This window comes from Vipera berus, assembly GCF_964194415.1.
Source record: "Vipera berus genome assembly, chromosome: W".
NCBI lineage: Eukaryota > Metazoa > Chordata > Lepidosauria > Squamata > Viperidae > Vipera > Vipera berus.
The window spans coordinates 75,291,766-75,314,054 of NC_138210.1; the positions used below are offsets into that span (position 1 = coordinate 75,291,766).

A 22,289-nucleotide genomic window follows, 5' to 3' on the forward strand; every position below is an offset into this window, starting at 1 on the left:
TAGTTTGAGGCTCTGCTTGGAGGGGGAGGGGTCAAACTTGCAAACCTTCCCTTGGGGTGCTTGCAAAGACCACCCTGGACATTTTCCCCCCCTCCTGCTCCTTCTAACAAACCTGTCCATTTCCTTCCTACCTCATCTTTTGCCTTATGTGTTATATATTTACACACACACACACACACACTCAGGTTTTCCTGCCCACTCCCTCCTTTTCCCCAGCCCCATCCTTCCCCGCAGGCAACTCAGCCAGGGAAAAGATGGGTCCAAAGATTTTTCCCCAGGTGCCAATCTTCTTGCTATCTGCCATCCTCTAGGGCAGCTGCGGAAACCCCCCAACCCATTTTTGGTTTTGTTTTGGGGTGTGTGTGTGTGTGAGGACGCAGGAGGTATTGAGGAGATGGTTTCTGGGTGCGTAGCTTGCACAAAAGTTTCTTGTTTCTTGAGGAGGCCTCGTGACACCCCATCTGTAAACCCAGCCAGTTAAGGGGTTCTTATTTCCATATTGGGGGGGGGAGAAGAGAAATAGGTTGAAGTCTGGATCAAGGGCGCTGAAGTGGGACCTTTCTGTGGGGCAGCCCCCCACCCCCCAATCCTCCCTCTGCAAGGAAACCCACCCCTTCTCTGGCACCCACCTAGTTGTGGGTTGAGATTTTCAAGAATAGACTTGACCGGGATGGCAGAAAGTCTCCTGCCTTGAGCAGGGGGTTGGACTAGATGACCACTGAGGTCCCTTTCCTGCCCTTGGAATCTGTGCTCTGTGTCCTTGCCCAGAGCTTCTCATTCTCCCGTGGGGATTTTTGGCTGCATTTTGGGGCTATGCTGGGCCTTTGTTTCTCAGATTCCCACGGAGGGGGGGCGGGCGGGCAAGAAGTGGGAAATCCAGAGCCCTCCTCCACCACCCTATATCTTGGATTCCAGGGCCCTTAATCCCCCACCAGGAGGCCTGGTCTCCTTGGGTGGCCCAAGTCTCTGTCCTCTCCTGCTTCCTTGCCCCCTTGCCCCCTTCCCATCCACCCCGCCTGCTTCCAGCACCTGCAGAGTTAACTCCTGGTGACGCGTCGGCCACCTCTGCCACCACCCACCCCCCTTCCGGCACTCCAGAGGTTAACCCCCCCTTCTCTGCCTCTGTGCTTGGTGGGTCCCCCGCGCCTGCCTTCCCCCCCTTCCCTCTGCCCTTCTCCGGAGGGGCGCTGAAGCCCGAGGTAGGGGCTCTGCCTGGCCCTTCCCTCTCCTCCTCCTCCTCCTCCTCCTCCTCCTCCTCCTCCTTACCTGCTCTCCCTCCGCCTCCCTCCCTTTCCTGCCTCCCCCCCACGCTGCGCCCGCTGCCCGTCCTGGGAGGAGGGGGCTCGATTTGGGGAGCAACCCCCTTCTCCTCCTCCCCCACCCCCCAGACCGCCCTCCCGCCCGGCCGCGCGCCCTCCCCTTCCTTTTCCACATTCTGTCACTTCCCCCCCAACCCACTCTCCGCAAGCCAGCTCGCTCCCCCCTCCCTTCCCTCTTCCTCTCTGCTCTTCCCTTTCGCTACACACGCGCTGCCCATCGCTTCTCGCACATTTACACACCCAGCCCGCCCGCCGACCCCCCCTCTCCCCTCCCCGCCACAGGCACGCACACGCCCGCCTGGGAGCCCCCACCCCACCCCCACCCCCAGCCCGGGTGCCCCTCTCCGCTGCCAAGGCGAGGAAGCCAAGGATCATTGTCAAGGGGAGAGGGGGGGCGAGTGGTAACCCTGAGCCCCGGCGTGTCTGATGTGCTACAGATCTCCGCCACCTAGCTACTGCTGCTCGGGTCCGGAATCCAATGGATTGCTTGTGCATAGTCACCACCAAGGTAAGGACCCCCTTTGACAGCCCCTTTTGGGAGGGTGGGGGGGGGGACGCTGCCCGGTGTGTGTGGGACTTGGGAGGGGGGGGCGAGGGACGGAGGAGAGGGGCCAGAGGCCGGAGAGGGCCGAGGGGGCACGGGACGAGCTGCCCGGCCAGCCCTGGCTGCTGGGAGGGGGCCCTGGGTGGTCGAGGGCCGAGGGAGGGGGCCCTGGGTGGTCGAGGGCCGAGGGTGGGGGCGGCGGGTGGAAGATGGGGGTAGGTGGGTGGGAAACCAGCTCTCTCTCTCTCTCTCTCGGCACAGTTTCCATGGAGCTGAGGCTGCGTGGGATCAGGCACTTGGGGGCGAGGCGGGTGGGGAGGGGGGCTTCGATGGGGAGGGGGCGAAGCGGGCGGAGGGAAGCGTGGGAACCCGGAGCTGGCCTTGGTGCTGAAAGCCGCCGCTCGCCGCCGGGCTGGGGCCATGACAGCGCTAAAGGCGGCGGAGGGGGGGGGGAGACCGAGGGGCTGCAGCTCTGTGGAGCAGCCTTCTTCAGACCGCTGGGGAAGGGTCGCGAACCCCCCCCCTCCCCGCCTCGCCTGCCTCCTAAGAGCGAGGGAGGCGCTTCGGAAGCCCCCCTCCCCAGCCCCCTGAGCCGGCTCCTGGCCATTCCCTACCAACGGGGAGGGGGAGCTTTTACACCCCCCCCCGCAGCACGGGTTTGAGGGGGTTAGGGAAAGACCCCCGCCACACACGCGTTTTCTTCCCTTCCTCCCCCCCCCACCAACTCCCCCCGTGGCATAGCAAGGCAGGACTTTGGGGTGTGGGCTGCGCGCGTCTGCAGGGGGGGCTTCTGCATGGCGGTCTGCTCGGAGCACACGGGCCCCCTCGGACGTGGCGGGGTGGGGTGGTCGGGCTTTCTGGATTCTGCTCGTCTCGGGGGAAACTTGCCAGAGATCCGGCGGGGGTGTGTGTGGGGGGGGGTGGGGGGGTGAGGCGAAGGAGGAGGAGGGTTGTCTGGATGGCGCGCACCGGATCCCCCCACCCCACCCCACCCCGAGGGCCGAAGCCGCCTTTGCGCCCCTCCGACTTCTCTCCTTCTTCCCCATCCCTGCCCTCTTCGCTTTGCCCGGGGCTGGGGGTCGTGGGGGTGGGTGGGTGGGTGGGTGGGGGAAAGGAGATGCGGAATGCCCAGGCCTCAACTCGAGGCCTGGTGCTCCGGCAGTTCCTGGACCGGGCGCTGATTGGCAGCTGCCTCTTTCCTCGGCGGCGCTTTACCAAGTAGCTCATCTACAGGTGTGTGAGGAAGGAGGTGACAGGTGTGTCGAGGCGGGTGGGGGGTGGGGGTGGGGGCGGGGGCGGGGGCTGGAAGAATGAAGGCCGTGGCGGGGTCGGGGGAGGGTGGGGGGTGGGGAGAAGGCTGGGGTGTGCCAAAGTCAACGAAGAGGTGCTGGTAGTAGCGGCAAGGAAGAGTAGGCAGGCCTGAATCAGGCTGGAGGCCGAACAAGCGGCGCCCCTTTCAGGCTCCTTCCCGGCCCCCCCTCCCGCGTAGCTCCAGGAGAAGGTCGGCGGGTCCCCTCCTAAGGCTTCCGAAGAGTAGCTTAACAATGCAGCAGCCTGAGAATTGAGGAGGGGTGGGGGGGTGGGGGAGACACCCTACAAGCTCAGCCTTGCTCGCTCCCCTTCCCCATCCCGCCTTCCGGCCAGGAGAAGCCATGTTCACTCCTGATTAATCAGGGTGGGGTGAATGCCTGATTACAAAAGAAGGGCCGGGGGGTGGGGTGGGGGGCTGGGGGTGGGGGACAGGAATGAGGGGAGGGGAAGGGGCTGGCGGACGGGGTGGGGGGCGTCCCTGAACAGGTGGGGGGGGTCCGCGGAGAGAAGCAGCTTCGTCGACCAAAGCTTTTTTTTTTTTTTGGCATTCCTGGGAATGGAGAAAGGCACTTTTAGGAGCACATTACAGAGACTGGGGGGTTGAAGAGGTGGGGGGGGAGGAGAGAAAGAGTTCCAGAAATAGCACCAGAAGGAGCCAATTCGTTCTGCCCGAGACACACACACACACACACACACACACACACACACACAGGCGGTGCGCTAAATATCACACTCCGATTGGGCTTGAAGGCTGATTTCCCCCCCCCCTCCCCGCTGTTCTGTGTGGGTGAATTACAGTCTTATGGTTACCGTGTCTGTCTATCAGTTCCCCATCTGGGGAGCTGCAGTGCTGGTCCTTCCCCCCCCCCCAAGACTCTGGTTGTGTTGGGCGTGTGTGGGGGGGGGGCTTGATGGCCAAGGGCCAAGAGGGGAAAACAGGGTGGAATCCTTTTGGCTTTGGAAGAAGACTTGGTGGGAAAGGAAGGTGCCAGGGTGGAAATCTAAGCAGAAGGGGTGGTGTGGGGGGGTGTTCCCTACTATTTTACACAGGGTCTGGGGGCTGTCAGTGGGGGGGGGGGTAAAGGGGGGGCGGGAAATGTGAGGCTAGAAGACCAGAAAGGGCCTTAGCGAGCTGGACTGAAGGACCTGAATTTTAAGGACAGGGGAGGTCGGCACTGGGATCAGGAAGTGGAGGGAAGGCAGAGAGGAAAAGGCTGGTTGAAGAAGGGGGTCCCTGGAAAGCCCCCCACCCTTTGTTTGGGGAGGCAGCTGGTTGGCATGGCAGCCTTGGGGGGACCCTGTGGAGAAGAGCAGGGTTTGGGCAGGGGTGGAGATGATTTGGGGACTTATAGAATCCAAAGGACTGGAAGAGGCCCTGAAGGTCTTCTAGTCCAACCCCCAGGGGCCCAAGGCAGGCATCCTGATACCACACACACACACACACACGCACCCCCTTTCCCCCCCCCCCTTGAAAACCTAAAGATAGATAGATAGATAGATAGATAGATAGATAGATAGATAGATAGATAGATAGATAGATAGATAGATAGATAGATAAGTAGACACACACACACACACATACACACAGATGGGGGTCCTTGGGGATTTCTGACCTTGGTTGTTTTCTTTCAGATGTTTCATTACCCCAACTAGCTAGCATCACAAGTGCAGATGGATGGATGGACGGATGGATAGACAGACAGACAGACAAGATATAGACCATAGAATCCAAGGTTTGGGAGGGACCTTGGCGGTCATCTAGTCCAACCCCCTGCTCAGGCAGCAAAACCCATACCGTTTCAGACGAACAGTTGCCCCATCTCTTCTTCAAAACCTCCAGTGGTGGAGAGGCCAGAACTTCAGACGCTGGGCTGGGTTACTCATCTCCAGAAACCCCCTCCTGAGTTCCAGGTTGTGGTTCTCTCTCTCTCTCTCTCTCTCTGATGAGCCCCCCCTCCCCGTCACTTCTCGTCCTGCCCTTGGAGAAGGACTTGAGTCCCTCTTGAACTTGCCAGGAAGCCCTTTGTAAGAGCAACTTCAGAGAAGAGGGGGGGGTTTCTATCAACTTCCCCCCTCCTATTAATAATGGATATGCGAAGAGTGAGGGGTGGCTTCTTTCCTTCCTGAAGGTGATCCCTATGGGTTGTTACCAGATCTCACGTCTTGTGCTAGTCAAGGATCATGGGGAAGAGACCCCTGGAGGGGGGCTGCTTTCAGATGGAGCTGTGTGTCCCTTCCTTTCTCACAGCCAGATCAAGGAAGCGAGGATAGTTCTGTCCGTCAAAGAGAATATGTGTAGCTCAGGGTTGAAATAAACAGCCCTTGTTGCACTCTGAGTTTGGGGGCTTTCTGGCAGATGTTTCATGATCCAACTAGGGAACATCATCAGGGCTAGAAGGGAGGAGGAGGAGGAGGAAGAGGAAGAGGAGGAGGAGGAGGAGGAGGAGGAGGAGGAGGAGGAGGAGGAGGACTGTGGGGTCCTTGGTGGTCTCTGAGCTGGGTGGTTTCCTTGCAGACCTTTCATGACCCAACTAGGGAACATCATCAGGGAAGGAAGGAAGGAAGGAAGGAAGGAAGGAAGGAAGGAAGGAAGGAAGGAAGGAAGGAAGGAAGGAAGGAAGGAATGTGGGGTCCTTGGGGGTCTCTGAGCTAGGTGGTTTCCTTGCAGACCTTTCATGACCCAACTAGGGAACATCATCAGGGAAGGAAGGAAGGAAGGAAGGAAGGAAGGAAGGAAGGAAGGAAGGAAGGAAGGAAGGAAGGAAGGACTGTGGGGTCCTTGGGGGTCTCTGAGCTAGGTGGTTTCCTTGCAGACCTTTCATGACCCAACTAGGGAACATCATCAGGGCTAGAAGGGAGGAGGAGGAGGACTGTGGGGACCTTGGTGCTCTCTGAACTTGATTGTCTTCCTTGCAGACATTTCATGAATGACCCAACTAGGAAACATCATCAATGTTAGAAGGGAGGAGGAGGAGGAGGACTGTGGGGTCCTTGGCGCTCTCTGAGCTGGGTGGTTTCCTTGCAGACGTTTCATGACCCACCCAGGTTACATCACCAGGACTAGCAAGCTTCAAAAGAGACAAAGAGAGGAGGGGGGGAGGAAGAGGAGGAGGAAGACTGGGGGGTCCTTGGGGGTCTCTGAGCTGGGTGGTTTCCTTGCAGACATTCCATTACCCACCCAGGTTACATCACCAGGGCTAGCAAGCTCAGAGACCACCAAGGTGCCTTTAATTCTGTCCATTCCAGGCCTCGGCTAGACTTTTGTGTCCCTAAAGCTGTGGCTAAACCTGGGCAAAATATTCCTTCCGACGTGACCGCGTTAAGGACAGGATCCAGCTAAAAAGAGGCTGGGCAGTTGGCTAACCCCTTTCGCCTTAAAAAAACAACCCCAAGATTAAGCTGAGATGAAAAGTAACCGAGCTTACAGCTCATTATGCAAATGCAGCTGTTTAACGGATCTGGTTAATTAACGAAGGAGTTTCCAAGCCAGAAGAGTAGCTGAGAAGGGCAAATCTGCAGTCGCCCGATGGGAGCTGACAGATCCCGTCTCCCTTTGCGTCGAAGGGATGTTAACGGTGCCGTTTGGGGGGGGTTTCGACCCCTTCCCGGTTGATCTGGGCACTCTGGAGGCGCCGGGGGTTGAATGTTTGTGTGTGTGTGTGATTTTTTTTTAGCAATTGGGGTGGCATTTCATTATGCCTCCTGGCCTGTGAAAATAGCAGCTCAAAAGCATCTAGACAAAGAAAAACCTGCTTCGGTGGGAAAGGTGCAAAAAAAAAAGAGTTTTGGGATTGGAGAGGGGGGGAAAAAGAGAGTCACCTTTGGCTGCCTCAGAGTCTTGGTTCCTTTGCTCCAGAATGGGACTGAGGTTGGGGCGCTGGGCACCCCCCAAAGTGTCCCTCTTCCCCTTGGCCTTTGGCGCCTTCTCATCGTACGCTGCACACGGTGTGTGTGTGGGTGTGTGTGTGTGGGGTGTTGGATACGCAGAGCGAAGAAGTTTAGCTTCTGAAAAGTCTTGGGATTGAACCTCGGAAAGGTAGGGGAAGGCCTCTCCAAAGTTCCTCCCGGAGTTTCGCACTTGGGGTGGGACACGTGGACAGCCGGAGGTTCAAAGCAGGACTTGTGGATGGCAGGTAGACAGACGGACGGACGGACGGACAGACGCTGAGTACAGTAGAAGATGCGTTTGTGGAGAAGCCGCTGGGCCAGTTGGGAGATCCGGGGCAGGACCTGGATTTCAAAAGGCAGCAGGCGTCAGTGTGCAGGTGGGAGGGAGTATCTGCATCTGGGGGGGGACTGGGGGGTCCCTGGTGCTCTCTGAGCTGGGTGGTTTCCTTGCAGACGTTTCATGACCCAACTAGGGAACGTCATCAGTGCTAGAAGGAAGGAAGGAAAGAGGACTATGGGGGTCCTTCTTGCTCTCTGAGCTGGGTGGTTTTCTTGCAGACATTTCATAAACCATCATCAGTGCTAGAAGAGAGTGGGGTTTCTGGAGAGGAGGAGGAGGAGGAGGAGGAGGAGGACTGTGGGGTTCCTGGTCCTCTCTGAGCTGGGTGGTTTCCTTGCAGACGTTTCATGGCCCAACTAGGGAACACCATCAAGGCTAGAAGTGCAATCCCCTCTCTCCTTTCTAGCCCTGGTGTTGTTCCCTAGTTGGGCCATGAAACGTCTGCAAGGAAACCACCCAAGGACCGCACAGTCCTTCCTTCCTTCCTTCCTTCCTTCCTTCCTTCCTTCCTTCCTTCCTTCCTTCCTTCCTTCCTTCCTTCCTTCCTTCCTTCCTTTCTTCCTTCCTTCCTTCCTTCCTTCCTTCCTGCACTGATGATGTTCCCTAGTTGGGTCATGAAACGTCTGCAAGGAAACCACCCAGCTCAGACACACACACACACAGACACACACACACAAACGAGGACCCCACAGGCTTTGACATTTGGGAAACCCCTAAGGGGCAATTTCTTGGAGGGAGAACAACCGACCTTCTTCAGAAGGACCCCTAAGGCTGTGCCCCAGTCTGGCACTCACGAGCTGGGGAATTCTGGGAGTTGAAGTCCACCCATCTTCCGGCCGCTAAGGATGGAAAAACACTGATTTCAGGGGGTTGACGACCCAGCATGAAATCAGCCCTGGCGAAGGAGTTGCCTCCTTCAGATGTCTGGTCAGTGGCCCCCACCGGCTTCTTGTTTAATGACCCACCCACCCCCAAGATCTGCAACTAAGGGAAAGGGGACCACCCAGAATAGCCTCCCTCCAAAGTCTCCGGGGGGGGGGAATGCCTCTCTCTTACCTCTCTCTTTTCCCCCCCACAAAAAAACCCCAAACGGACTGCAAGTAAGACCCCTCTTCCTTCACCCACTTCCTTTTCTTTCCTTTCCCCCCCCCCTCTTTCTTTCCCATATTCATGGACATCTTGCGAGACCCGCGGTGTTCTTTAGCGGAAGCATCCGAGGGGGGGAAAAAAAACCACAGGAGAGGAGGGACCATTTGTGGGTGACAACTGTGCAGTTCGTGCGTGCGTGTGTGTGTGTGTGTTACACACCGCGTGGTTCCTGCCATTGATAATCTGCCCTGGCCGTGACTCATCGTGTGTGTGTGTGTGTGTGTGTGTGTGTGTGTGTCTAGGCGGGCGCGTTTGTGTGGAAAGAGCAAAAAAAACTCGAGAGGCGTGTGGGGCCGTGAGGTTGCTGGGCGAGCGGGGAAGGGGGGTCTTTCGAGAGGCGGTGACACATCACCGGGATTGACCTTTGACCGCCCCCAGCCGGAAGGTGGGCAAGGAGAGAACCGGTTGGGACCCCCATCGTTGGCTGGGGGGGGCAGCCAGCTTTTGCACTGAGCAGCAGCTCGGAGTGGGTGGGAAGCAGGTAAAATAAATGCAATTTATTGAGTGGGTGGGAGAGGAGGAGGAGGAGGAAGGCTGGGAAAGGAAGGGGAGGGGGCTTCTTCTAGGCATGGATGGGAAGCTGGATCGGGGGGGGGGGTATCTGGTTTGGAGCTGGGTCCGTGGTGCAAGACAGCCCCCCCCCCACTTCCCGGATTTTTAGGGCGCAAAACAGGCGATAACAGAATTTGGGTGGCTACATTTGTTAAGTGAGTTTAGTCCCCCTTTTTACCGCCTTGGCTGGCCAGGCTGTTGTTAAGTGAATCGCGGCCGTGGTTAAGGGAGTCCCGTGGCCGTTAAGTGAATCCGGCTTCCCCGTTGCCGGTCAGAAGGTCGCCGAAGGGGATTACGGGACCGTCGTAAGGAGACGCCGGGTGCCAGGCGCCTGAATTTTGATCGTGCGACCAGGCTGCGACGGTCGTAAGTGTGGAAAAGGGTGCTTTTTTCCCCAGGGCCGTTGTAACTGCAAACAGGTCACTAAGTGAATGGTTGTAAGTCAAGGAGTTCCTGTATTTTTTTTCCTATTTTTTTTCAGGCAGCTCCTTTCCTTCCTTCCCTCCTTCCTTCTCTCCTTCCCTGTTCTTTTTTCCTTCCTTCCTTCCTTCCTTCCTTTCCTCTCTCCTTCCCTGTTCTCCTTCCTTCCTTCCTTTCCTTCCTTCTTTCTCCTTCCCTGTTCTCCTTACTTCTTTACTTCCTTCCCTCCTTCCTTTCTTATCTCCTTCCTTCGTTCCTTCTTTCTCTCCTTCCCTGTCCTCCTTCACTTCCTTCCTTCCTTATCCCCTTCCCTGTTCTTCCTTCCTTCCTTCCTTCCTTCCTTCCTTCCTTCCTTCCTTCCTTCCTTCCTTCCTTCCTTCCTTCCTTCCTTCCTTCCTTCCTTCCTTCTTCTCTCCTTTCCTTAACCTCCTTTTCTTTCCCTCCTTCCTTCCTTTTCTCTCCTTTCCTTCCTTCCTTCCTCCTTCCTTCCTTCTTTCTCTCCTTCCTTCCTTCCTCCCTTCCTTCCTCCCTCCCTCCCTCCCTCCATCCATCCATCCATCCCTGGGCTGATCAGAAGGATTTGTGGGGACTTTGAAGGAGGCTGGTCCAGCCAAGGGTTGAGGAAGCATGTACACACACAACACAACACAACACACAAACACACACACACACTCACAGACACGCACAAGCTTCCTGGGAATGAATTGTGCTTTAGGACCCCGTCTCGTTCTTCGCTCCTTTTGACGGGATCTCGCGATGTCCGTGACAAGCTGTCTTGAGAATATCTGGAAGAGGCAGTCAGTCCTCAACTTACAACCACAATTGTAGCCCAAAATATCGGTCGTTAAGTGAGACATTTCTTAACTGAGTTTTGCTCCATTTTATTCTGTCCACTATTGTTAAGCGAATGACTACGGTCATTAATGGTTTCCCCATGGACTCGGAAGGTCGCCAAAGGGGGTCACGTAACCTGAGGACGCGGCGACCGTCATAAATACGAGGCAGTTGTCAGGCGTCTGAATTTCGATCCCGTGACCCTGGGAATGCCGAAACAGTCGTTAAGTGTGAACAACGGTCATATAAGTCCCTTTTTTCAGGGCTGTTGTGATTTCGGTCACTAAATGAAACAATGTAAGTCGAGAACTGACCTGTCTCTACACCTACTTTCTATGGTCCGTCTTTCCTGGTTGTGAGGTTCTTTTGAGGGTTGTGGGGTTGTTGGTGTGTGTGTCTGTGTGTCTGTGTGTGTGACACCTGACTCAGGCTGGTTTGGACACATTTGTGTGGTTTCCTTCGCCACGTTCCTCACTTTGCTCTTGGTCAGCTGAGAAAACTCCTTTTTTTGGTGCTTAGGGCAGGACTCGAACTCGGGACCTCCCCAAGTTTCAGCATGGCGCTTGTGACTTTGGCGCTGAGCTGGGGGTAGGCGCTCTGCGCTGCATTCCTTACTATTTAGGATCGCAAAGAAAAGTCCTGCCGAGGTCTATCTTCGCCCCACCCACCCCCGCCCACCCCTTTCGGGTCTAGGAGAAAAAAAGGGGAAACTGAGGCAGCAGAATTTCTGCCCAAGGGTTTGAGGCGGGGAAAAGGTGGAGGCGGCCCTTTGGCGCGCTTGAGAAGGGCGTGTTTGTGCGGGGCGGTTCACACACAGAGATCCGCTTTGGGGGGGGAGGTTGTGCGAAGCCGGCCCCCTCGCTCGGAGCGCAAATGCGTGTTGTGTGAATGCAGCAAACGGCTTAGTTAGGCCGCCGAGGAAAACGTGTGGGAGGTGGACAAGATGGGCTCAACCTGGGTGGTCCCATCCGCGGCCCGGGCAGGTGGGTTTTATTTATTTATTAGATTTTTATCTGGCCTCAATTAGTTTATAACAGGAGTCTCCATCCTTGGCAACTTTTAAGACTGGTGGACTTCAACTCCCAGAATTCCCCGGCCAGCCATGCCTGGTTGTTTTTTTTCACCTATCCCTTAAAGCAGAGAGATTGGAGAGGAAGGGATTATAAGAGAGTAAGCAAGGCCACAGTGAGTATACTGGCTGGGGAATTCTGGGAGTTGAAGTCCACCGGTCTTAAAGTGGCCAAGGTTGGAGACCCTTGCGTTATAAGTACACCTCGACTTACGACCGTTCATTTAGCGGCCACTCGAAGTTACAACGACACTGCAAAAAGCGAGTTAGGACCGTTTGTCACGCTTAATTAGGGTGCCGTCGGTCAAAGAGTGTCGACTGGCGACCCCCAGGGGGAGGGCGTTCTCTGTGGGCGCACCAGACCTTTGGAACCGTTTACCGGTTGAGCTCCGGATGGCTCCCGACCTTCGCTCCTTCCGACGTGACCTAAAAACATACTTATTTGAACAAGCCGGCCTGGTCTGATGGGTTTGGGGTATTTTAATATTAATATTAATTGCATTATTTTTATTGTTATTGGGCTGCACTATTTAATTCCTTTTTAACTTTTGTATATTGTATTTTTATTGTATTTTATTTATTTTATTTTATTTTTATTTTAATTCCATTTATATCCCGCCCTTCTCCGAAGACTCAGGGCGGCTTACAAGCTTAGCAGTAGCCTTCGTTCTACGTATATGCCTGCTTATTAGGGCTTTCATACACACCCCCAAGCGGCATTATTACAAAGTCAGCTTAATTGCCCCCAACAATCTGGGTCCTCATTTTACCTACCTGGGAAGGATGGAAGGCTGAGTCAACCTTGAGCCTGGTGGGACTCGAACCTGCACTAATTGCAGGCAGCTGGTGTTACTTAAGGAGGCATTAGCCCACTGCTCCAAGGCTCTTGGTGTACACCGCCCTGAGTCCTGTACACCGCCCTGAGTCCTTTGGGAGAAGGGCGGTATAGAAATTAAATTATTATTATTATTATTATTATTATTATTATTATTATTATTATTATTATTATTATTATTATTATTATTATTATTATTATTATTATTATTATTATTATTATTATTATTATTATTAACCGTCACACCATCCCCGTGGTCACTTGTTCAAAATTCAAAGGGTTGGCAACTGACGTGTACCTATACCAGCTGCACAGTGTGCCGTGTGTGTGTGTGTCACGCGATCCTCTTCTGCGAATGGGGCAAAGCCAGACTCACTTAACTACCGTGTTGCTAACTGAAAAAATGGCAGCAACTCGCTTAACAATGGTGGCCCAAAAGGTCTGAGGGAAAACTTACTTGACAAGCGCCTCACTTACCAGCAGAAATTCTGGGGCCCCGTGGTAGTTGTAAGTCGAGGACCACCTGTGTACAAGCTTGGTTTGGGGTGAGAAGCTGGCTTGCACGAGGGAAACCTGGTTTGTGGCAGTCTGTGAGAATGATGGTTTGGGCCTCTAAAAGGCTTGTCAGGTCTCTGGCTCTTGGGAGGGGGAAGAGCTGTAAGACCCCCCAGCTTGGGGTTCCGTCTTGGTAAGGTAAGGCAGCTATGTGGTAATGGTAGTCCTCGGCTTACGACCACAATTGGGCCCACTAGCTAAGAAAGGCGGTCGTTAAGTGAATCGCGTTTAATTTTACGACCTTTCTGCCACGATCCTTAAGCAAATTGCTTCCGTTGTTAAGCGAATCACACGGTCCTTAAGCCAATCTGGCTTCCCCCATTGAGTTTGACCGTACGAAGGTCTCCGAAGGGGATCAGGTGACACACACACCCCTCCGAGGACGTTGCGACCGTCGTAAACACAGCCAGTCCTCAACTTACGACCATTCATTTAGCGATGGTTCAAAGTTACAACCGCACTGCCAAAAGCAACTTAGGCCCGTTTTTCACATCTAACGACCACGGCGGCATCCAAGTGGGTCGTGTGATCAAAATTTGGAGCCTTGGCAACCGACCCACATTTATGACGTTCTCGGCATCCCATTTGTCTGAAATGGTATAGGGCCGTGGTGGCGAACCTACGGCACGCGTGCCACAGGTGGCACGCAGAGCCCTCTCTGTGGGCACGCGCACCGTCGTCCCAGTCCTAGGCCTCCAGCTGGGTTTTATAAAACCTTTTTGCTTTAGGCCTCCGCCGCTGTGTGCAAAAAAAAAAAAAGGTTCCATCAATCAATCAATTTCAACTTCTTGTGGGGAAAAAAATATATCTCACAAAGTTGGAATTGATTGATGGAACTTTTTAGTCCCACCCAGTCTGCCATTATCACCGCAGCCACGCCCACCCAATGGGCCACACCCACCCAATGGGCCACACCCACCCAATGGGCCACGCCCACCCGGCACCCGACAATACATAAGTGGGTTTTGGGTTGCAGTTTGGACACTCGGTCCCTAAAAGGTTCGCCATCACTGGTATAGGGTTTCCTGCCCGAGCAGCGGGTTGGACTAGATGATCTCCAAGGTCCCTTCCAATTTTATTATTATTATCTTTGATTATTATCCCCTTTTGTGATAAGGGAAGTCAATGGGGGGGGCGAAAAAGCCAGATTCGCTTAACGACCGTGTTAGTCACTTAACCACTGCAGTGGTTCCCTTAACAACGGTGGCAAGAAAGGTCGTAAAACAGGGCAATGTTAACTTGTCTCATTTAGCAACAGAAATTTTGGTTTTCAGCTGTGCTTGTAAGTCGAGGACTCACAATGCCGGTTGCCAAGCGCCCAAGCCTTCATCACGTCGTCGTGACGATGCTGCAGTCATCGTAAGTTCGAGGACGGGCTGCCAGTCACTTTTTTCCCCGTGCCGTCGTAACTCGGAACGAGTGGTTATAAATCGAGGACTGTCAGGCGTTGGACTGGTTTAAAAAGCATCTGCTGGTTAAATTCGGCATTTCCCAAACTTTTCCCTTCTTTACCCAAAACCGCTCATCAGCCCTGTCGTAACTTTGGTTGCTAAACAAACAGTCGTAACTTGAGGACTACCTGCATAATAATTAAAAAAAATAGAATACCCTTGAAATCTTCTCCAGGATGAGATTGATGGCGTCTGGCATGGAAGGGGGATTTCCCAGCTCTGTTTGAATGCTGCCTGTTTGAATGCATTTGCAGGCCTCAGGGATGGGTCGCGTCTTCATAGGGACTAGAACCTTGAGTTATGTTCAAAACAATGGTTGTCGTTAGGAGCCAGTTAGGTGGCATGAGGTTCCTTTCAGGTCTCCCGATGGTTCCTTGGACTGAGGGGTGGGGGAAGGGGGATTGGGGATTGGCAGGAGGTGTGGGGGGGGGGGCTGCCCTGAAAGGTCCCTTCCCTCCCTCCCTTCTTCCTATCCCTCCCTTCCTTCCTTCTCACTCCTATACCTCCTTCCCTCCCTCCCTCTCTCCCTCCCTCCTTCCCTCCCTCCCTCCCTTTGTCTTCTTCCCTGTTTTTCCTTCCTTCCCTCCCTCCCTCTTTCCCTTCCTCCTTTCCTTCCTTCCTTGCTCCCTCCATTCTCATTCCTATACCTCCCTCCCTCTCTCCCTCCCTCCCTCCCTTCCTTCCTCCTTTCCTTCCTTCCTTCCCTTCCACCGTTCTCCCTCCCTTCCTTCTCATTCCTATACCTCTCTCCCTCTCTCCTTCCCTCCCTCCCTTCCTTCCTCCCTCCCTCCCTCCGTTCTCCTCCCTCCCTCCCTCCCTCCCTCCCTCCCTCCCTCCCTTCCTTCCTTCCTTCCTTCCTTCCTTCCCTTCCACCGTTCTCCCTCCCTTCCTTCTCATTCCTATACCTCTCTCCCTCTCTCCTTCCCTCCCTCCCTTCCTTCCTCCCTCCCTCCCTCCGTTCTCCTCCCTCCCTCCCTCCCTCCCTCCCTCCCTCCCTCCCTTCCTTCCTTCCTTCCTTCCTTTCCTTCCTTTCCTTCCTTCCTTCTTTCCTTCCGCAAAACCTAAACTCCGGGAAGGGCAGAGAATTCGGAGGGGCGACCACAAACCCCCCTGAACTGGGGGCTCCAGACCACCCTTTGCCCCCCCTCCTGATTCCAGTCCTTTGGAGCGGCTGCCTCTGCAGGAGAGAACAGACCGGGGCCTTGGGGGTGGGGGGGTGTCAGCCTGCAGAACGTGTGTGAATGTGTGTGTGTGTGTGTGTCCTGTTCAGGGAGCTGTAGTCCAATGGGAACCATGGGAGTTGTAGTCCCACTCCCTGGAGGTCTCCAGAGTGGGGGGGGGGCTGCCTCCCATCTCACAGAGCCAAATGGGGGAGGGGGGGCACGGCTGTCCATCAAAAATTCCGACAAGTGGCTTTCCAGGAAAGCCCCCCTCCCCGGGTCGAGGGAGCCCCCCCCCCGAGGCTCAACCCTTCCTTCCGGGCTTCCTCCCTCAGCCCCCCTCCCGACCTTGAAAGACCCCCCCCCCACCTCGACGTTCCTCCCCGCTTCCCATCCGCCTCGGCTGCCTCTGGGCTGCCATGGCAACCAGGGATAACGGGATCGCGGATGCGTAGGGGGGATTATTTTGGGCAACGCACAGCAACGCCCCCCCCCATCCTTTCCTGCAGCCCCTGGCACCCACTCCCTCCCGGCCCCCTCCCCTCCCCACCCCAAAGGGAAGGGGCTCCGTCTCCTCTCGGGGACCCCCCCCCGCTGGACCCTTCCTCTCCCCCCCTCCCCCAGGACGAGAGAGGGGGGACCCTCCCCTCATTTCCTTCCCATCTTTGGATTGATTTTTTAATTGATTTTTATGGGCATTGTTGAGATAGTAATCAAGCCTCATCCTCGTCCTGCTCCTATGGACACACGCGTGTGTGTATGTGTGTGTGTGTGTGTGTGTGTGTGTGTGAGAGAGAGAGAGAGAGAGAGAGAGAGAGAGAGAGAGAGAGATAAAAAGAATGAGAGAGTAAAAAGAAAAAGAATTAGAGAAGAGAGAAAGAGAGAAAAAGAGAGTTAGAGAAAGAAAGAGAGAGAGAGAGAGAAAGAGAATTAGAGAGAGAGAGAGAGAGAGAGAGAGAAAGAGAATTAGAGAGAGAGAGAGAGAGAGAGAAAGAGAGAGAGAGAGAGAGAGAGAAAGAGAGAGAGAGATAAAAAGAATGAGAGAGTAAAAAGAAAAAGAATTAGAGAAGAGAGAAAGAGAGAAAAAGAGAGTTAGAGAAAGAAAGAGAGAGAGAGAGAGAAAGAGAATTAGAGAGAGAGAGAGAGAGAGAGAGAGAAAGAGAATAAGAGAGAGAGAGAGAGAGAGAGAAAGAGAGAGAGAGAGAGTGCCTTTGAGCAGGCATGGGGGTGCTCAAGTCAAAGGGGGAAGTCGGATTCGCTTAACGTCCGGGTGACTAATTGAACAACCGGGCTGATTCGCTTAATAAACGTGGCCAGAAAAGTACCTTGACAAATTTTTCACTTAGCAACATAAATTCTGGGCTCAGTTGTGCTCGTAACAGGAGAATAAGAGTTGGAAGGGACCCTGGAGGTCTTCTAGTCCAGCCCCCTGCTCAGGCAGGAGACCCTCGACCACTTCAGACAAAGGGCTGTCCAATTTCTGCTCAAAAGCCTCCAGTTTTTGGAGCACCCACAACTTCTGGAGGCAAGGAGTTCCACCGGTTCATTGTTCTGTCAGGAAGTTTCTCCTTAGTTCCAGGCTGCTTCTCTCCTTGACGAGTTTCCATCCGTTGCTTCTTCTCCGGCCTTTGGCCGTTTTGGAAAATGGGGGGACCGCCCCCCTCTTCTTTGGGGCAGCCCCCCAAATACTGCAATTCCGCTATCATGTCACACACACACACACACACACACACCCAGTCCTTCTTTTCTCTAGACTGGCCGTTCCCAATTCCGGCAATTTCATATCTTTTTGTCTCCAGCTCCTGCAACATCTTTGTTTGCTCTTCTCTGTACTTTTTCCCCCCGTGGTCTTTTTCCCCCCAGAAGCTTTCATGCTGCCCTCAGCCTCCTCGTGACTTCCTCAGCCTGTTTTCCAAGTGTCTAGTCCTCGTGGAGGGCAAGATTTTTATTTTATTTTTATTTTTATTTTTTAAAAGGCAGCCGGCAAATACTGTAGCTTTTACCTTGCTGAACCAGACAGGCAGGGAGCCGTTTCAAAGATGGAGTTGCAGGAGAACTACCTACCTGCCTCCAGAAATGGCGGGCACTCCAACACTGGAAGCTTTTAAGAAGAGACCGGACAGCCATTTGTCTGAAATGGTATAGGCTTTCCTGCCTGAGCAGGGGCGGGGTTGGACTAGATGACCTCCAAGGTCCCTTCCGAGTGTTGCTGTTTTTGTTGTTATTATTGCTGTTGTTGTTGCTGTTATTTAAGGCAACTTAAAAATAAAAATTTAAAATTTTTTTTAAAAAGTTGGAAGGTACCTTGGAGGTCATCTAGTCCAACCCCCTGCTCAGGCAGGAAACCATCGCCTGTATATCTTAATTGTGTTTTAATATATGAATTGATTTATTTTTACTTATTTTTAGAACCCATCAGTCACCCGGAGTCACCTAACAGGGAGGGGATGGGCGGCATAAACATTTAATGAATAAATAAGTCAAATAATTTCATTTTGTGGCCAGCCTGCAAGCCGGACGTGTCCGCGGGTGGGGTGGGGTGGGGTCCCAAGAGATAGGATGCCCCCCACCAAAAAAAGAAGGGAGGTTTTCATCGGGGGTCCCGCGGCTGCCATTTTTGTTTCTTGGATTCACCCTTCGTACAGTCAAGACCTCGACTTACGACCACATTTTTTTTTGTTTCTAAGTGAGACGCTGGTTAAGTGACTGTTGCCCCATTTTACGACTTTTCTCGCCACCGTTGCTAGGTAAATCACTCCATTTGTTAAGCTAGTAAAACGGTCGTTAAGTGAATCCGGCTTCCACCCTCCCACCCCCCGTTGACTTTGCTTGTCATAAGTTCGCAAAAGGGGGAATCACGTGACCCCGGGAGGCCGCGACCGTCGTAAAGGCGAGTCGGTTGCCGGGCGTCTGAATTTTGATCAGGCGACCGCGGGGGAGGCTGCAACGTTCCTAAGTGTGAAAAATGGCCCAGAATGGCTTGTTTTTTCCAGCGCCGTCGTAACTTTGAACGGCTGCTAAATGCTGAGGGCTACCTGAACGGTCCTGGGGCCAGGACACCTGAAGTTTAGTGCGTGTTTGTCTGTGTGTATCTGTGTCTCTGAAAGTACACACAGGTTAAAGCTAAAAACCGGAGGAGCAAAATCTCTTGGGAGATCAGAAGGAATTAGCATCTCCTGGCTATTGTCCAGCTGCGATACAGAAGGGGGTCCAAATTCCAAACCCCCAAATCATGGAGGTTCCCACCAGGTCAGGCCAAGGATTCAGTAAGCCCCCCCCCCTCCTCTTCCCATTGTGACCTTAAAACACGTCTCAACCTCAGCAGCTTTCAGATGTGGGGACTTCAACCCCCCCCCCAAATCCCCCAGCCAACCATGCCTGTTTTTCCCTTTCTTTCTTTTTCTCCTACCCGCTAGAGAGGAGAGATCGCAGAGGAAGGGATTAGAAGAGAATAAGCAAACCACAATGGGGATATATATCCAGGTGAAGAGTTAATGCCGCTCTGTAATTACCTTGGTAAGATTACTCTTGGAATATGCGGTCCAGTTTGGGTCACCACGATTGTGGAAAGAGCTGCAGAGAAGAGCAACAAAGAGGATTTAGGGGACTGGAGGCTAAAACATGCAAAGAATCGTCGCGGAAATTGGGTATGTCTAGATTAATGAAGGGGATGCGGTGGCTCAGTGGGTTAGGACGCTGAGCTTGTCGATCAGAAGGTCGGCAGTTTGGCGGGTCGAATCCCGAGTGCCGCGTAACAGAGTGAGCGCCTGTTACTCGTCCCAGCTTCTGCCAACCTAGCAGTTCGAAAGCACGTAAAAAATGCAAGTAGAAAAATAGGGACCGCTACGGTGGGAAGGTAACAGCGTTCCGTGCGCCTTTGGCGTCTAGTCATGCCGGCCACATGACCACGGAGACGTCCTCGGACAAGCGCTGGCTCTTCGGCTTTGAAACGGAGATGAGCACCGGCCCCTAGAGTCGGAAACGACTAGCATACATATGCGAGGGAACCTTTACCTTTACCTTTAGATTAATGAAAAGAAAGACGAGGGGAGGACAGGATAGCAAGCCTTCCGATATCTCAGGGGCTGCCCCAAAGAAGAGGCAGTCAACCTATCCTCCAAAGCTCCAGAAGGCAAGACGAGAAACAACGGATGGAAACTCATCAAGGAGAGAAGAAACCCGGAACTAAGGAGAAACTTCCTGACAGTGAGGACAATTAATCAGTGGAACAACCTGCCTCCAGAAGTTGTGGGTGCTCCACTACTGGAAATTTTCAAGAAGAGACTGGACAGCCACTTGTCTGAGACGGTACAGGGTCTCCTGCCTGTGCAGGGGGTTGGACTAGATGACCTCCGAGGCCCCTTCCAGCTGGGTTATCCTGTTACATCCAAAGAGTTCAAGGAATTCTGGGAGTTGAAGTCCACCCATCTTAAAGCCGCTGAGGTTGAGGAAAAACACCTCCGCAGAATTTTCCCCGCCTTTCTCTCTTCCCCACCTTTGCGCTGCCTTTTGACTTTCTTAAAGCGGAAATTTGAATTTTTTTTTTACGCCAGCCAGTCGCTCCGGAAAGTACCGTCTTCCTGGTTCACACAGCAAGGAGGGGGTGGTTGACTTTAACCCCCATCCGTGGAATCGGTTTGAGCCAGACCAAGCCGTTTTTTTTTTAGCCTCTTTGGTGGGAGAGAGAGCTGTCCCGAATCGCTGCGGGCTTTGCAACAAACACAGGAAGTCCTTGGCTTACGGCTACAGTTGGGCCCAATATTTCTGATGCTGAGCCAAACAGCCGTTAAGTGAACTTTGCCCCACGTTACGACCTTTCTCGCCACCGTTACTAAGTGAATCGCTGCACTTGTTAATAATGTGGTTGTGAAGCGGCTTTGCTAGTCGGAAGGTCGCAAAAGGGGATCCCGTGAGCCTGGGGACACGCTGCAAGCCGTCATAAATATGAGTCGCTTGTCAAGCGTCTGAATTTTGATCGCGTGACCCCGGGGTTGATGCAATGGTTGCTAAGTGTGAAAAGCGGTCGCAAGTCAGCTTTTTCAGTGCTGTTGTAACTACCAGCGATCACTAAATGAACTGTGGTAATATCAAGGACTGCCTGTAATACCTTAATGGTGGTTAGTCTCACTTAATGACGTAACGGGGAATGATCATAGACCCCGGCATCCAAAAGGGACTCAGAAATATTTTTTCTGAGCAAAGCAAAGTAGCGTTTGTTCCTTGGAAGATGCTGTTATTATTATTGTTGGTTATTTGCTATCAAACATTTTTTAAAAAATGTGAAGAAACCTCTATTATGGCTTCAGCTTTGCAGCTCCCACTTAGTCACCAGGATGGGGGGCGGGGGTAAACCCAGTAATGCATTTTGCTTTTCCTTGTTACTCCGTGTTTCAAACTATTTCAGAAGGTGGCTAGTTTGATAGGGTGTCACATAAATGAGAATAGAATAGAATAGAATAGAATAGAATAGAATAGAATAGAATAGAATAGAATAGAATAGAATAGAATAGAATAGAATAGAATAATAATATACAGAATAGAATAAGAATAGAATAGAATAGAATAGAATAGAATAGAATAGAATAGAATAGAATAGAATAGAATAATAATATACAGAATAGAATAAGAATAGAATAAGAAGAGAATAGAATAGAATAGAATAGAATAGAATAGAATAGAATAAGAATAGAATAGAATAGAATAGAATAGAATAGAATAGAATAGAATAGAATAATAGAATAGAATAGAATAGAATAGAATAAGAAATGGAAAGAATAGAATAAGAATAGAATAGAATAGAATAGAATAGAATAGAATAGAATAGAATAGAATAGAATAGAATGGAGAATAGAATAGAACAGAACAGAACAGAACAGAACAGAACAGAACAGAACAGAACAGAATAGAATAGAATAGAATAGAATAACAAAATACAGAATAGAATAGAATAGAATAGAATAGAATAGAATAGAATAGAATAGAATAGAATAGAATAGAATAGAATAGAATAGAAGAATAGAATAGAATAGAATAGAATATGGGAATAGAATAGAATGGAATGGAGAATAGAATAGAATAGAATAGAATAGAATAGAATAGAATAGAATAGAATAGAATAGAATAGAATAGAATAGAATAGAATAGAATAGAATAAATATAGGAATGAAGAATAGAATAGAATAGAATAGAATAGAATAGAATAGAATAGAATAGAATAGAATAGAATAACAAAATACAGAATAGAATAGAATAGAATAGAATAGAATAGAATAGAATAGAATAGAATAGAATAGAATAGAATAGAATAGAATAGAATAGAAGCTGGAAGGGACCCTGGAGGTCTTCTAGTCCAGCTCCCTTTTTCAAGCAAGAGAACCTACGCCATCTCAGACAGGTGATTGTCCAGTCTCTTCACGGCGCGTTGTGTGAAAATTGAATTGCACTCAGTTCAGTGACAATAATAATAACTTGAACCTGCCAGTAACTGCAACAGGGATCTCAGAGTCCTAGTGCACAATCAGTTAAATATGAGCCAGGCGTGTGCGACAACTGCCAAAAAAGCCAACGCAGTGCTGGGCTGCATTAACAGAGGGAGAGAATCGAGATCAGGCGAAGCGTTAATACCACCTTACAAGGCCTTGGGAAGGCCACACTTGGAATACGGCATCCAGTTTTGGTCACCACGATGTAAAAAAGATGTCGAGACTCTAGAAAGAGGGCAGAGAAGAGCAACAAAGATGATCAGGGGACGGGAGGCTAAAACATACAAGGAACAGTTGCAGGAATTGGGGACGTCTAGTTTAACGAAGAGAAGGGTGAGGGGGTGACATGATAGCAGCATTTCATTATTTGAGGGGCTGCC

The 22,289-nt window shown here is 52.2% G+C and overlaps 1 protein-coding gene across 2 annotated transcripts in view; it reads left to right on the top strand.

Annotated features, from left to right (window-relative positions):
* Positions 1 to 1,797: 1,797 nt before the first annotated feature.
* Positions 1,798 to 22,289, top strand: part of LOC308676717 (disks large homolog 4) — a gene marked incomplete at both ends in the record, with an annotated part of 88,492 nt that continues 68,000 nt past the window's right edge. For both annotated transcript variants that reach the window (XM_081342713.1, XM_081342714.1), the window contains one exon: positions 1,798 to 1,827. In XM_081342713.1, the coding sequence (XP_081198839.1) occupies positions 1,798 to 1,827 (30 nt within the window). The remainder of the gene's footprint in view (positions 1,828 to 22,289) is intronic.